Below are 17,182 nucleotides of genomic sequence, written 5' to 3' on the forward strand. Positions count from 1 at the left end.
ATTTAATCCACTGGGGCCTGGGGCAACGCAGCTTTTTTTCAGGTATTTTAAAAGCCCCATTTGTACATGGTAAGAGTTCCTGACGCCAAGTAGTATGACTTTGGCATGTGTCCAAAGATTTTGCTGTTCTTAGGAAACTCCTTACATTTTGGAGTTTGAGTCAAGTTTGAATTTCCTTTTTCATAAAAACAGTAGTGTGCTACTGAGGAGAGAAAATATAGCTGAGAAGTGTAATCAGAAAAACATTAACTGAAGTTTTCTCTAAAGCAAACCCCTCTCAAGATCTAGGATACATTATAAAATCAGTTATAAGGAATCAAAATTGCTACTCAGAATCTGGAACCATTGCTGGAGTAACCAAGTATTTTTTGCTGGAGTTTGAACTCTTAAAAGAATCCCAAGATGACTTTTTATTTAATGGAGAAAACTAACATAGTATAAACTTTGAATAAAGAGGAAGCATGACTGGTGCACATAAAATGTCTGGTAGTCCTGAAGCAAGGCACCTTTTTAAGAACAGGTTTGCATATTGATGAGGGAAGCACAACACTGCAGGGAACTCCCCAGAAAGTATCCTCCAGAAATGTAGGTTCATCTAGAAACATGTATGTTATTGCATCTTGCTGGAACAAGATGATCAAATCAGACAAATGTTTGATTCTATTTAAGTGATTACATTAAATGTAAGGCATCTCCAGTGAGCATGTTAGCTAGGGTTCTTCATTGTGGATTTCCAAGCAAAAATGTAGCTACAGGGAGATTCATCTCAGGGGTTCATCGTGAGTTCCTTGTCTATGTGTTTTATCACACAGGTTTATGTTATTTTTCGTCATATGGTATCACCTTCATTGAGGGCAATGACTAAGTCTTCTCTAGGAATGTGTTAAGATGTTTTTACCGGAAGAGATTATAGCTCCTGCCCACCAGCTCTTGCAAAAGGTAGCAACTATGTGATCACTAAGCCAAGGCGGAACACAGGACATAAAACCACTCTCTCTTGGTTATGGTATCCAAAATGATCTCCTATAGAAGCTATAGATCCTTCTCCCCATGCCTGCCAAAGCTGCCTTTGACTGTTCCTCCTGTTTTGGCTGGTTGGCTGGAGATGTCGGCGCCTGCTGCAGCAGGGCGTGCTCTGGGCTTGCATGTGCGAGCCGGTGGGAGCTGTGTGTTGGACATGTGGGTTCGGCACTAACTCGCTCACCAGGGCTGGGAGTGTTTCTGGGTGCTGAACTTCAGCTGCCTGCTCTGTTAAACTGCTAACACAGTTCTGGCGCAGGGCAGCTGCTGTCTTCCTGTGACTCCCCTGGCACAGCTGAGAAGCCAGGTGACGCTCCTAACAGGCAGTGGGAAGCTGTCAGCTGGCTTGGGAGGGTAAGAGGCTTTCATAGCGTGGAGTTGGGCAGTTTCTTGCCAGCTGGACTTCTTATCCAACAAACTGCTTCAGGCATGGTTAATTTCCTAGCACAGACATGGCCACAGAGCTGATGGTGCCTGGAAAATTGTGCTCACCCCAAACTGATGGGTGCATATGACTGTAATCTCTTTGTGCTGTTGTCCTTTAGCCCTAAAATAAAAATGCAGCCTTTGTGAAGTAGTTGTTTAGGAAAGTGTGATGGTGAGCTCTGCCGTAAGGGTTGTGAGGGCATCCCCAGGGACTTGCATAGGTTTGGCTGCCGGGGCTTGGGGCCAGCTCGGAGCCGGTGCAGCCAAGGACAACCCCGTCCCAGTGGTGACCCTGGGGAGAGGCTTCCAGATGCTGTGGGGCCAAACCCTGGCTGGGGGAGCTGCTTCCAGCTGAAGCGCTCACCTTGGCCCTGCCTGAGCTGCAGCTCCCGCTGCCCCGTGGCTGTGTGCCCAGCCATGGGTCGCACCAAGCCACCACCACCCATGGGCTGCTGTCTCAGCCTGGCCTCTCCCCATCCCCAGGGAGATGCCCCACGCCTGGGGCTGGGGCTGTCCCCAGCTGCTCCCCCACTTCTGCCCTGGTGTAGATGTGGTGCTTTACATTAAAATAGATTCAAGCTGGAAAGATTTATTGGCAGTGCTCCAAAATAAGATGGAAATAATACGTATTTTCCCTGCCATTTGGCAAATCTACTGTAAGTTGCTGTGAGTCTCTCATTTGTTATTAACAGGATTTTGACCAAGTAAATGTCATGACAACATCATTTGCCCTAAAGTTTTTCATACATGATGCATTTGTGCAAAAGGTTATGATGAGATAGGAAGGAAAATAACTGCAAGAGAGCACAGATTTCCTTTAAACAAAGAAAAGACAATACAGAAAGATTTTTCAAAGGCATTACTAATATCTTAAATAAACAATCAGACTCATCAGAGAGGTAAAACCATGTAAGTGAGAATATTGTGAATGCTGAGATCAAGTCCTGCATGCTGGCAGAGAGGGAGAGCTAAGTCACCAGGGTCACAGATAAACTCCCAGTCCCACGTCACATTACAGGCTTTAAGCATTCTGTTAATGCTTTACATTAAGTTTGCTGAATTATCAGAACAGGTGTGAAACTATGACCATATGTAAACAAGTGACTATCTGGACTCTAAAACAAGTGGGATTCTCTTCACAAACAGCTCACGATAATTACTATAGCTACTCCGTATTGTTGTTTTAGGTCTTTAAAACAGAACATTAACTACTTTTCCTTAGGTTTCTCAATTGATTTTGTAGCCTTTTATGTTTATGGCTAGATTAGTGGTTTTGATCACCTGGATTTTGTATGACTAATGTACTTGCTGCATACCTTCCAGCTCTTGAATTGCTTTCCATAGCTAGTGTTTGGCACCATTAAAGTACTTTGGGATATAAATTATTTATGTAAAGGGAAAATTCACTTTGCGCTGTAACCTCAAATCTTAGCAGTGGGGTAAGCATGACCTCCCATGAGAAAATGCTCAGGAAAGGCTGAAGGAAGAACCAAGATGAGCAAGCAGAGATCATCGCTGTGCCCCAAAGAGTGGCTTGCCTTAATGTGCTGAATTCATACCAGAGGATGGCTTAGACTTAATAAATTCTTCTCTAACATGGTGATGTGACATCATCAGCTGGTTCATACATCCTTTATGATCAATTAGTAGGTTTAAAGAAGACTAAATATCTTTCTTCTTGTCCAGGAATGTTAGGCCTTAAAAAACATGGGCATGTTAGTAAGGCTGGTTATGAAAAGCCTGAACCAGCAACAGTCCATTCCTCTTGGAAAGGAAAAAAATGAAAACTTGGAAGTAGGCAGAATTTGAAGCAGTAGTTCCCCTTATTTTTCTGTGTTAGCTTTATCTACTCGAGCAGTGTTCTTACCAAGTAAATCAAATGCCACTGATCCTCAAAAAAAGAAATAGCCAAGTAAAGTGTTCTTACTCGTGTGGGCACAGACCCAAGCTGGCTTCTCCCATCGGAGTGCAAGGAGGGAACGGCTGTGTAAGGACTCCAGTAAGCACAGGGAAAGAAGCTGTCTGTTCACTTTAAAGCTTGGCGTATGCATCTGCAGCATCCCTTGCTGGAGCCAAGATATTAGGATGAGGATGTTTAACTCAGTCCACCATATGGCAGGACAAAGTACCATCCGTGCCAAACCCTTGTTCAATATCATTTCCCAAACCAAACATTTTTATATAATCTCCTGAAAGATAATTCACCAAAAAGAGTGGAATGGATGGCCTGTGTATGTTGGCCACCTTTGTCAGTGTTGCTCACATCAAGGTATGCCATGGGAACTGCACTGACATCAATAGGATGTATTGTAACATTCAGCATAAACAAAACAGGCAGAATCTTGGCTTTCAGGATATAACCATGGGTTATGGAAACTGTGATTGCCTTCCTTGGGTACAGGGTCAGCCTGTCAATAACTCCAGTACTTCTGTTCCATTTTCATAGAATAGCAGGAAAAGAAAAGGAATACAGAGCATTTACGCACACAACCGAGTGCTCAAATTACACTCTCTGGATGTATTTTCTAAAAAATTTTTTTTTCTCTCACCAAATAAAAAAAGCCTGCCCTAGTACATTTAACAGTAGTAATGCTGTAGTAGAGATGTAGATATAACAAGGCAAGGCTTATGGGGAGTGGTGATGGCTTTTATCAGACAAAAGTAACTAGGGGAGAAAAAGCTAAAGCAGCTATCAGGCAAACATGCTCCTTTTAAGGTCTGAAACTAGAGCTGCAATCACAAATCTTTTGTCTCTGGATGGTCCTGAGTCTAATTTCAAAATACCTTCCCCTCTAAACTATTTGGTCCTCCGTGATTTCCATAATGAAAAGAGCCTCCTGTGGATATAGTTATCAATCTTTGGTCACTGCAACCAGCATGAAACCCTTAATGCTATTTAGAGAATGAAAATGGTTCCTAAGACAAAAAAAAACAGCTTCTCCTGATTAACCTTAAATTTAATTATTTCTCTGGTTCCCCTTCCCTGAGCTTCATAAACTAATTAGGAGTAAACCACAGTTTTAAAGAGCATTTAGGTACTGCTTGATTTTGAGCCATTTCTAAATGATTGCTCTATAATATTCCCTTATTTATTTATTTAGCTCTTGCTCTTGTGTAGCTATTTAGGATGGCTTCATCTCCATTTCATTTCCTGGTAGTGCCACTGGAAGAAAATGATTGACCTGGGATGAAGGTAAAGGCCTGTGAAAGCCAAGTGACATAACATTTCACAGGCAGGCACACATGGTCTGCATCCAGATTAGCAAATGGGCACTGGAGTCATGGACCTTCTAATCCTGGTCTGCAGGCTGAAGGGCTCTCACCCAGGTATTTAAATCCAAATAGGGTTTAATCATTAGGGTGGAGACTTCTTTATCAGTGAACTTCTCTTCAAGATAGGATAATAGAAACCAAATGTCTTTGATCTTCAACAGAGGCAATGTGCACAACACAAACCATGTGAAAGGGAAGGAACCTGCTATCTGCCCTCTGAACTCTGAGGGACTGAAGGCCCAAAGAAAGAGAAAATTTATTTATTTTCTTCCCTACCTTTTTTAAAGCACATTGTACCTATGCTTTCTGTTTGAAGACTGATCTGTGTTTTCTATAAATTTAATCCTTTTAAAATTGAATTTAAATTGAATCCATTTGCAGAGGATTTAAAGTCTGTCATGGATACCAATGGGGCTGTCCCACAAAATGAAAGGGTGGGGATGAAGTGGTTGATTTGACTCTAAGGCCTGCTGTGAGAATGATTATGGCAATATGAATGCTCTCTATGGGAGCAATTGCTGAGGTTCTGCAGATTTTAAGGGCCCAGCATCACGTTGTTATAAGGAGGCACTATGTAACCCCATTAGTGTATATAAAAAGATTTTGTAAGTGTACAAGATGCAAAATCTACTTACTTTTACATTAACTGTTCTACTAGCTGTCTTCTCAGATGGACAAGTAGACTTATAGACTATTTACAGGGATACCATCTCTGTATGACAACGTAGAGAAAGTCATAAAGGTTTGTTTCAAGAAGAAGTAGTGTCTGTGAAGCCATTATGACATTTGATGTTCAGAGTTGCCCATGATGATCCAACGCCTGGCATGGTCCTGCCGGTTGCCTGCCACAGTGCTATGCTCCTGCTCTCTCTTGCCTTCACTCCTCAACAGAGGTGTGATTTGGCTATGCATTTGTAAGCAAAACGGGTTACACAAAAGGCCAGTGGCTTCGTTCATTGAACCTTGAAAAATGTTTTGAGTTCCTTGATATATGAGAAATACTGAAGAAAAGTAGATTAGTGACTGAAGAAGTTATTGAAGAAAAGTAGATTAGTAATAGCAAGTGTGTTAGTTGGTGGAGTAAGAAGGTGCATTAAAGGCTCCAGAAGGATGTCTTTTTTGGTCATCCTTTTCCAGAAGGTGTTTGTAAGGGATTATCTAAAATAGGGAGAGCGAAAATAAATAGAGAATATTCACACCTTCAGTGAGCACCCTTTACCCTCCAGGCACAGAGCTCAGGTAACAAAACAGAAAAGAACTATTCCCATCAAACACTTGCATAGCAGTCAGGTAAAAATTATATACCATGCACCCACGAATGGACACATTCATTTATGAAGCAGTTACAGTTATTCTTGGAAGTAGTTTGTAAATGCCACAATTAAAAATATTTTTTCTTTTCTGTGAATCCCAAAACAGTTTTTGAATATTGACTATATACACACTTGAGTTCAGGACACAGGTATTTGTTTTAATTAAGCCACCCAAAGTTTAGTATGTACATGTGTACTTGAATGAAGAAGTTTGCAAATGCTTTTAGAAGAAAAAAAAAAATCTTTCTAAAACAACACTGACATAGAAACTTAAAAATAAAGTCTAGGATTTATCCAGAAAATATATTTTCTTTTTGAAATTTTAAAATGTAAAGCTACACCCTTAAAAACAATATGAGTCATGGCTTGGAGAGAAATTTGTAACCAAAAAGACCTGTCAGGATTCTAATGACCAGAATCTGAAATTCATGTCCAGGGTGTAACTCTGACTATTTCCTGGCAAATCTTTGTTTTCCTCTCAGTTCAGCAAAACCGTTTGCAACAGGAATACTTGTTTTGATTATTTAGATTTGGCCATAACATCTAACTCAGATATTTGAAGCACATTTATTTATTTGTGGAACCTTACAGACATTAGTTTTGCTTATTCAGCAAAGCATTTTGGATGAAGTTTGACTTTTAAACAGAAACTTCAGCCCCACTGATTCCCCTGGCATTAAAGCAAAGTGAGCCTGGCCTGCCATGTACTGTTATAAGGACAGATGCTGAGTCCCTTTCCTCCAGGTGGCTGGGATACATAGAAGTTAGATGCAAAATACCACCAAGCGACTTAAAAGGGATGGGCTCCAGGCATGCTGGAGTCAGTGGAGCACTCACCCACAGTTTTAGTTACTTAACTGATAGAGCTATCTCCAGTGACAGCCAGAAGCCAGACATAATTTTCAAGACTTAATGCGTTTCCGACTTATCTTGATGATCAGTAGCTGGCTACAGGGCACAGACAAAGAAAGAATCAGGGGGAATAGACAAGATGAGCCTGTTTACTTTCTCAATGGACTACAAATAGTTGGTATGTACTTGCTGTTTACTTGTGACCAAAACAGCTGTTTCCCTGACTCCTTATGAAACAGTCTTGAGTCTACTTGTACTCCCTTTTGGCCACAGAGGTTTGGAAACAATTCAGTGCACTCTCTGTTTAACCTCACTTTTTATTTCATTTGGAGCTGCTTGTGACGGACAAGGCATGAGAGGGGACTCAGCTATGACAGAAATTTGATAAAGGGAAAAAACAGTTGCCGAAAGACTGCAAAAACTCCTTAAGTCTAAAAGAAACAGGAACTTTTCTGCAGAGCAAGGAGTGTGCCTGAAATATGTGAAACTCCATTTGTCAAATGGTCCTTCTTCCACAAAATTAAGTCAGAGCAAAACTAAATTGAAACCCAGCAAAACTGACTAAAAACTAAAAGGAAAAATTAGCCAAACCAGCAAACGAATACTAACCAAAAAAACCCCACTACCCTAAGAAGTTTTTTACCTGAAGGAAGGCAGAGAAGAGTAACTATCACTACTGGCTCTCTGCAGAAGGTGCTCATCTAGTACATGATCAATAGTGTAAAACCCTGAATTCATACAGACTGTATTTTGCTCCCACCTGAAAGCCACCATTTGGAATTTGCTTATCCCTGGAGCAAAACCACTACCATTATGGACTGTGGCACACTTCCTATGATTGAAGAGCAAAATTCCACTTTCTTAATCATGCCAGTGCTTCTCTCCTCCTTTCAGCCACCTTGAAAGCAAACAGACTCACACAGCATTTAACCAATACGGCGTTCACTGTAAGGCCTTGCCGTGCAGCACATGGGATACAGCCTGAATGCAGTTTCATGAGCATGCTGCTAGTAAGTCAGTACATGGTTTCAATTCTTCCCCTAAAATTACTTTACGGTAATTGTCCTGCTCTGCAGTGACAAAAATATTGCTGGGCAGGAGACCCGAAAGCTGAATGGGTCAATGAATATTGTGATGGCAAAGTTCAGAGTTGTATGCCTGTGTTAGCTGCTAGCTGATTAGCAAGTCACCTAATTTTCCTATGACCTTTTTCCATCCCCAACTTACTCAGCCTACTTAGCAAATGCTACTTACCCAGTTTTTGTATAGCATTCAGCACACTTGTGCCTTTAGGTGAGACTGTTGGAATCTGTGTGGGTATTTACATGCCTCCTCCCTGCTCTTGTAGCATCTGAACGCTTCATATTCAAATTCATTTAAGTTTGAGCATCCCCCTGCCACAACCACTGTTAACTAGGACAGTCCATGTGTGTAGGAGTATAATATAGTGGGGTTAAAGCTTCAGCAGGAAGCTTGTTGCAGAGTCAGAATCTAAGTTTGGGTCACTCAAAGTATCAACTTTCTCTTTCACTGTTAAAACAAACCTTCCTCTCAGTTAATCAATTGACAGTAATAACGACAGAGCTCAACATGCCAGAGCAGAGAGCCTTTTAACAACTTGCATTACAGATTTATAAGGAAATAGAGTATTTCTGTCCTTTAAAAATTAAAGCAATGCTAAAGCCATTGTGACAAAGAAATTAATGAGGCCTTTTCAAAACCATCTATGACTCTTCCTCTGCTCTTTTACAGAACCACATGTGTCCTAATTGGGTTTTTTTATAAAGCAAAGGAAACATTATGAAATAAATCTTGTTCCACAAAGTAAGGATGTTGGTTCAGCAGAGCTGTCATGAGAGTGAGGACCGCCTCTCCACAGCCTCCTTTTGCAACTCAGGGTGCACGGTTACAAGCTTTAATCCTTGTCTGAGAGCCTTGCATCTCTGCAGTTAGACTCCAGATAAAAATTACTCCAGCAAATAGTGCAACAAATGTTTAGATTAAAACCAAAAATCCCTACATATGCTAGTTTGCTCCCAAACCCCTACTTTCTTTGAAGAAAAATTCAGTCCCATTTCTTACTGGGGTCTGATGAGCGGCTCTTGGTTAATCTCTGTCTGCCTCCCTGGTAACAATCAAAGGAGACAATATAGAGGTGGGCAGGGAGTGAGCCTCCAGACACTGTTCCTGTTATCAGGGTCCATCAGCAGGTGACCATTGCTCATATCCAGGAACAATAAATACAGCCCGTGGCTAAGGGAACAACCACGCAGCTTTCTTCAGAAGTCTCAGAGAGCATTAGCTGGACTCCAGATTTCGAGACAGTAGTCTCTCTAAACCCTCAGTTCTTGTATTTTATGCTGCCCTCTCAGAATGTATGCAGACACTGCAATTCTCATGATAGTTTGCTAAACTAATAATTTTTTTCATTTTAGACAGTCTTTATTCAAGCAACCTCTACACACATATATCACTACAATTAGAAACACTGTGCCCCTGTCAGGTTTTGTGCAATTTGAATGTTAACTGGTGTGGCAACTGTGTTCCCAAAAGCAAGCTGTGTATATATTTGCCTGTTTTTTCCACGCCATGTCAATGAGCAGCTGAGCATTTACAAAAAAGGAGAATTTGTGGCACAGCAATATGGGTGCTGCAGCTCACGCTTCTGCTGAGGAGCCAACATCTGACTGACCTGAAGCACTCCTCAAGCAATGGCAATCTACTTTGCATGTTCATTTTTAATAACTGTTCTGCCAGACTCCTGCTAAAAATGATAAATGATAATGACTTTCTGTCAAACCAAGTTTCAAGGTAGCATCTGCTCATGAAGAACATCAAAATAATTAAGCTTAACAGAAGCACAGCCAAAGTCTTTCCCTTGCTTTAAAGTGGCTTGTGAGCGTAGCTAAAAGAAGTGTCAAACTGATATATTCCTTAGTAAATGATGACACTGAAGATGGCACTGGGTAAGAAATTTGACTCAGCTAACATCTTGAACCCAGTGTTTGTCAGAGAGAGAGGAATCAGAAGCTCCCAAAAATGACGCTCTTTCCTGACAGAAGACGGCTAGCAAGAAATGACTGAATTACGGATAATGCTCTGGCTTCAGATCCAGCCTTAAACCCAATGCAGTCATAGGTGTCCAGCAAAGGCATCTGTGCACATTTTGTTCTCAGAGCTGGTGACAATTCTTCAGCCCTCAGGTGAGCTTCGTCATTCCTGACAAACACATAAAGTCATGCTATTCCCTGGGTGAATGGCTACTTTGATCAAAACAGCAAGAAAACAAGAAGAAACAGAAGCAAATCAGATGGCTTGCCGTTCTTCTGATGGCAAAACCATGAAGTTTCCTCCACACTCTTGAATCCCCCAGGCTCCCCACTGAAGCACCATGCCAGATGTGGCTGAGCAGTAGTGTGCAGCTCCCTCCTGACCCACAGAGGCCTTAACTCTCCCGTGTGGTTGGGCCCTCAGCCTCCAAAGATACCAGTGTACTCACACAGAGAAAAATTATTTTCTTTAGCATTACAAAATGATGATGCACTGAAAGCTTGTCAAAAGCAAAGCATCAACAGATAGCTGGCCTTCTCTGAGACATATCTGAGGCTAAAAGAAACCTCAAGGTACAGCTCTGTGGTGGCTTATAAATGACCTACCCCCTGAGAAACCCCAGTAGGAAACAGTGACTCGGAGATACGCAACTATTTATTTCTAAGACAGTTCCTATGGAGACTAAGTTTGTCAGGAGAGGTATTAGCTCTTATTATCTTCATCTCACATGCTCTCATTATGCCTGTCTCTGTTCTGTCCATCGGTGATGACCCAGAGGGAACCTGGTCTTGGGTACAGCACAGGCTGGGGGGACCATTCTTGCAGAGCTAGTGACTCTATAATCCCTCATTATCTGCAGTAACAGAGTTGACTCAGGTTTTAGGATCAATCAAGAGACCAAATACTCTATCTATCTATCTATCTATCTATCTATCTATCTATCTATCTATCTACCTACCTATCTATCTTTTATATCACTCAGAAATATGCATGTCAAGGACAGGTTGGATGGGACTTTGAACAACCTCGTCTAGTGAAAGGTCTCCCTGCCCATGGCAGGGGGGCTGGAACTGTATGATCTTTAAGGTCCCTTCCAACCCAAACCAGTCTATGATTCTATGATCTATGATTCTATGTAATACCATGCCCCACATGAAATCAAAGGGCTTCCCTCACCAGAGATCTTGCCACCTACTTTCAGATAGCAATCAGATGACAAAAGTATTACAAAATAATATTATTATGGCCAGAGAGGAATCTGATTAATTTCATAAAATTATGGGGTGACTTGGTAAAGATATTAGCAACATGGATGGATAGAGAAGCCTGCTGGATAAGGCAGCTACTCATATATGGAGTCCAGGTTCACTCCAGTTGCTGAATGCCAAAGTGACTCTCAGGTGAGAGACGTCAGGGTGTCTGCAAGATCTCTGGAGCCTGTGTGAGCTGAGCTCTGTGCACTGGGCAGCTGTACCTGGGTCATGGCTTTGCTCTGAGCACACATGAGATATAGGTGATATCAGGGAGATGTTCAAAGAGGCTGCACAGTTGGCTTGGCGCATGCGTCTGCCCTCTCCCTGTGCTGAGCAGCTTCGTGCCATCGTTTTGTGGTAAAATGGTAGCAAGAGCAGCTATGTGGAAGTGTGGGCCCCAGGGATACCTGCAGAGATTTAGCAAGAATGGGACTTATACTGAGTTTTAATAAGGCTCTTCAACTTCTTATGGAATACATGGAGCACCTGGCAAAGGGATGCTACCATCAGGCCTAAATCAGTCTGGTTAGGTATTGAGTTCCTCTGCTTTGAAGTGAGCTAACAGATACAGAGAAACCACATTTATTGGAAAAAATACAGAGCTGGCAACAAAACATGAAAAGAAAAACTGACAATTCTTTTAAATATGCTTTAGTTCCTGGAACCTTGCATGCTGTCATTTTTTTCTGTCTTATTTAAACAGATACTGTAATTTTCCCAGTAGCTTAAAGAAGACAGTTAAGGACGAATCAGTGGTGGTTTGTCACTGATTTCAAAAATGCTAGGATTAATAATCTAACATTTAGGTATAAACATGTAAATTATATGTAGCACATTGTCTAAATGTGCTACATCTAGGTACAAGCACAAAAGCTGCTGCTTCTGAAAAATGTATGTCAACCATCAGTAATACTAACTAATACACTATTATGAACATACTCATTTTAGCCTAATAATCAAGTAGATCCACCTATGTATTATTAATATCTAAACATGTCTGACAATAAATCATGTAATAAGAAATTGAAATAAAAATTAGTACCCATAACTAGTTGGCAAAGTGTTTTCAAATTAAAAATTTCCACAAAATGTTTTGTTCAGATCTTCAACTCTTTTAACTAATAATCTGCCTTTTCTATTCATAATAGGTAAGCTATACATTACTCAGACTATCTGTCATATTAACTGATTCCCCAATTTCTCTACAGCAAAGAGCTGTTTATCAGTACTGTAGTAAGAACAGTAATGAAGTACTCAGTAATTCTGTTAACTTTTAACTTAAGAAATGTATACTAATTTTTGTGCTGCAAACAGAAGAAGTACACATCTGGTATGTAATTATAATTTATATTGTGTATATAAATATACACAGCTTCATGTAATTATAATTTATTAATAAATAGGTGAAACACTGCATTACTTGAGCAATTTTAAGTGTAGACAGGTTCATTTGAAATAATAAAAATGTTTCTCCATAGTGTAACTGCCTTCTCACTCTGAATAAATACTGATAGTCACAACAGTCCTACAATATTAAATCCACCACTGAACTTGAATAAATGAAAGATGCAAGTTCTGTAGCCATCTGGTAGGCACATATTCCAATCAGTAAAACAATTTTGTATTTCCAGGTGTCTATTAAAATTAATAGATGTTGCGACCTTTAGTATGTCACAGGATAAGGATCCCAATTTCCAGACAAAATACTTGGTTAATAGCAGGAGGCTGTCTCTTTTATAGCACTTGACCAAAGAAAGCACCTCTTCTACATTGTAAAACAGTGGAAGAGACATGGGCAATTAGCACAAGCAAAACATTTTCACTTGATAAGTCAATCTGGGCTCTTTTTCCTGCCCTGTCAGCAGTGTCTGAAAACAAAGGAGACACAGCAGCCCCAGGAGACAGCTTGTCTGCCCAAGCTTTTTTCTGGGGGATCTCTTAATTTGTTTTAGAAAGCACATAGCAAACCTTCTAGGTGTCAAAATTTAATATGCCACATAGCACGCTGCAGCAACTGACCCTGTGGGACATTTGAAAAGGCTATAGCAAATCAGTGTCTTTAGGGAACATACTTCTATACTTTGTCTCCACCTCTCTGGTTATCACAACAATTCCTTGAACAGGCAATAAGACCTGGTCTTGTCTCGAGTGATTTGATAAGTAGTTGATAACCAATGGTTTATTAAGCTCTTGGGGTATATAAGCCACAAGGTTTCCAGTGTGCTCCTGCACTTGGAGGGGTTTGACAGCTACATGCTCAGCAGCCCAGGAGTCACTGGAAGATGTTCTTGACTGCAAAAATACTTGTTTTTGCTCTGAGTGGTTTCCTAAGAGTGACAACAGGCTTTGACATTGGATTATCCACGAAATGTGTAGTGATACCCAAGGAGATGGACATGTGCCACAAGATTGGGTACTCTGAAATGAGGCTTCCCAACCTGATGGGACACACAAGCATGGCAGAGGTTATCCTAAAATCCACCACCTGGCAGCACCTTACACACACGGACTGTCACCCTCACGTGAGGACATTCCTGTGCTCCCTGTTTGCACCCATCTGTTTAGATACGTAAGTACCACAGCACAGTACAAAACTCCAACAGGGATCAAATGAAATGCATGTTTATCATAATCTAAAGGTGATCTCCACTTTATCTGAAATAATTCTGTTAATTTTTTCATACTCATTGGAAAGAAAAGTACTGAAAACATGTTCCTCTTCAACTTTAGTTTGCTTTGAGGAAATGAATGCTGTTGTCAAAGAATATCATGTTTTATTTTGTTACAGTTGACATTTTGTTCTGGTTAATTTAGAGTTGAAGCACCTATTATTAATAGAATCAGGCTCTTGTTGAAGCTTTTCTCAGGTTGTAATAAATGCATTTTTAAAACTGTGACAATACTGTAAGCACAGTCTAGTCCATGTACAGACCACTTGTGCAGTTTGCACAGTTGATGCTTCTGGCACTACATTATTGTTGAAGAATGTTAAATACCAGTGAAACAACGTACTTTGCACAGAAATCACTGTTGCAATAGTTTCTGTTATCACTGAGTGAGTTTAACTAATTCATCCTGGTATTTCCCCTGGCGACAGGTTTATCCATCCTTGCAGGAGCATGTGTGTTGCTGTCCGTGAGAGCTGCGCCCCTGTTCTCACCTGCCACGGACACCCCTGGCCTGACAGTCTGGACTGTGATCGATTCCCTGCAGATGAGGACATGTGCCTGGCATCTCTTACAAAGGAATATAAATACTTGGACAAAGGTAGCTGGAAGATGGCCCAGGGGAGAGTGGCCGTACTCTGTGTTCCTGGGAATCAAGGAGATACAAAGGACACCATTCCCAGAGAGTCTGTGATTTTGTAAATGGAGTTGTGTCTGTTGGTACTGCTTCACCCTGTTCATGCAGATGGCAGGGGAAAGTGCTAGTACTTGCAGTGTAAGCTGCAGCAGACCTCAGATGGTGTAAATCAGCATCGCTTCAAAAAAATAAAGTGTAGGTAGTCTACGCTTAGACAGTGGAGGAAGGCAATTATCACCCTGCACAGCTATGGGCAGTATCATACCCATGACAGCACACTGATTTATTTTGAGATCTCTTTATAGACTTACCAATGGCCCTTATCACAGATAAATTTATGTCTACAATGAATTGGTTCTCAGATCATCTTAGAAAAGTTGGGATGATTTATTCTCTGATTTTCCTTTGGGAAATCTGAGTTATCATGACATTAATGTTCAAATCTTCAGATGCACTCAGGCTTATTAACTTCTCCAGAAAACAGTAGGAATCCATTGCAGCTAGCATACCCAAATTCATACATTCACAATCCTAGCTCAACTGCACCCAGAGTCACTGATAGAATCAGCCAGCTAACCCCTTTCCCACCCACCATAGCTGTATTAAAAATAATACTGTATTTGATGCTGATAATTGAGCTTGTCAGTCTGAACAAGGACTGAACGTGCATGGAAAATGAAACTCCTTTTTATCCCTAGCTGTATTTTCAGAGAAGTGTGTAGACTTTTTATATTATCACTGACCAACTGCTTATTTCCTCTGTCATCCCTGTGGTTAAACAGTGGGCTCTCAGCTTTGACAGCAGAAAATTAAAACAAAAGATTCTGAAAGATAACAATGAGACTTTGTAATTTCTTACCAGTCCTACCAAAGCCTGCCTGCCAGACTTGCCCAGCAGTGGAGGAATTCTTTACGCATAGAAGAGTTCTTGAAGTTTTCTGTGACAGTAACTTTGGTAAGTCCTTGCTAATATGGCTGCTATTAAAAAGACTAACATCTCTCCTTCTAAAATGCTTTAAAATTAGAATGAGAATAAATGACAATTTCTGCTTGAATTTCAAAGGATTAAGAGTTTGGCTGCTGACTTAACTTTAGGTTGCTTTTCAGAATATGTTCTTTCTAATCAAAATATAAGCAGAATTTATTTTGCATGAAAGATTTATTGATGATCTAGTTTACAACCAAATAGGTCTTCTGTTCTTGTCTAGTTGTCTACATTGTAGTACAACATGCTTTATGGAAAATATTTCTGGCAAAAGCAGCCAAATAAGCAGGTTTGCCTTTTACTAGTGGTTAAACCCAAAGTAAAGGTTTGGTGTTTTACCAGTGAACAGTGTGTCCTTGTTACTTGTGTGCATGCATTTTTTGTGATACATAGCTTACTGAAAAGGAGACTCAGAAAATTGTATCAGTAAAAGAAATTCTTACCTCATGTTGTCTTACTGGAGTGACATGGAATACTTTAGAGTTTGCCCTAGAAACTTCCTGCATAGCCCTCTGACATCAGTACAGAGATTCTCGGTGGCTTTGGCTGACTTTAGATCAAGCGGTATAGAGAAATTTCGTGCTAAGAAGTGCTGGTGGAATCAACTGGGGTAGGTAGATGCCTATAATGAAAGGGAATATGTAAGAGGGTGGTATCAGCAAGCATTACTAGCTATTTTTACTGACGAGTTCCTACCATGAACAAAATGAGTTTCAGGAGAATTGCTTGGGCAAGCTGGGCAGCCTCATGATACAAGAACAACACCAACAGCTTACAACAGCTAATTATCCAAAAAGTCTGACATACATGGTGATGGTAAAAATACATTACTAACTTTTGTGAAAATATTTTTTCCTAGTTGTCTAATTCCATGAAAAAATTTCTTTACTACATAACCTTTAGTTTTTAAAATGTATACTGCTGCTGGAGAAGGCCTTGCCATACCCTATCAGCATAAATTATGACAGTATTTTAAAGCAATCAACCTGCTTTCATTGTTAGTGTTTCTTTCTCCAGTTGAGTAAATGGAGTTTCCTTTTTTTTCTCAGCAGTGAAAGTAAAGCTATCCAAGAAGAGAACAGTATTTGGTGACCGAGAGTATAACATCGAATGCCAAGTGGAATTCATTACCCAGGGCTCACTCTTGCCTTATGAAACTCAGAGTATGATACAACAGTGGCTGCTTATCAATGAAAACTGTACGCAGAGGATGACTCTGACCCATCGTCCCGTGGTATATCTCCTTGTGGGGAATATTGAAGAGGGCATCATTTTAGTAAACCAGGTTTATCGTTGGCAGAGGAGGGACTCCCAGCTGACTTTGGCCACTCAGAAGTGGAGATACCATAAATGCTTGTAAATAGTTATCATATTATTTGTAAAAAGATGATTATACTTCTCATTCCAAACCTATCTTGTAAATAGGAATGTATTATAAGTGGAATGTAAAGTCTTGACTTCCTTCTAAGTTGTATTATAAATTGAACTTAAACCCCAGTGTTATTAGGCCTTCTTTGTGTAGTGTTACAGCTATTCACATCAAGTTTGAACTTGGCCAACGATGTATAAATGTTTCTTGGAGTTATTGCAAAAAACTTTGTAATATGTGCAAAAACTGCTATAAAATAGTTTTAATCCAGCTAACTATCTTTAATGTATTTTTCTGTACCACACACTCTGCCATTTTCTCTAGTTACCTAAACTTT

General features: G+C 40.4%; 1 protein-coding gene across 1 annotated transcript; it reads left to right on the top strand.

Moving 5' to 3' along the window:
* Positions 1-13,470: 13,470 nt before the first annotated feature.
* Positions 13,471-16,836, top strand: LOC141923845 (secreted frizzled-related protein 2-like). The gene is made up of 4 exons (XM_074825484.1): positions 13,471-13,757; positions 14,286-14,455; positions 15,354-15,446; positions 16,526-16,836. Exons 1-4 carry the CDS (start codon positions 13,471-13,473, stop codon positions 16,834-16,836), a joined length of 861 nt encoding a protein of 286 aa, XP_074681585.1.
* Positions 16,837-17,182: the final 346 nt, after the last annotated feature.

The sequence above is a fragment of the Strix aluco genome, chromosome 5 (genome assembly GCF_031877795.1).
Source record: "Strix aluco isolate bStrAlu1 chromosome 5, bStrAlu1.hap1, whole genome shotgun sequence".
Lineage (NCBI taxonomy): Eukaryota > Metazoa > Chordata > Aves > Strigiformes > Strigidae > Strix > Strix aluco.

Bases quoted from the DNA above. Each gene is read 5' to 3' on its own strand.
- LOC141923845 (XM_074825484.1), top strand. From the start codon at position 13,471: ATGTTCTTGACTGCAAAAATACTTGTTTTTGCTCTGAGTGGTTTCCTA. The intron at 13,758-14,285 runs GTAAGTACCACA...CCCTGGCGACAG, and splicing joins GCACCCATCTGTTTAGATAC to GTTTATCCATCCTTGCAGGA. The intron at 14,456-15,353 runs GTAGCTGGAAGA...ATTTCTTACCAG, and splicing joins ATATAAATACTTGGACAAAG to TCCTACCAAAGCCTGCCTGC.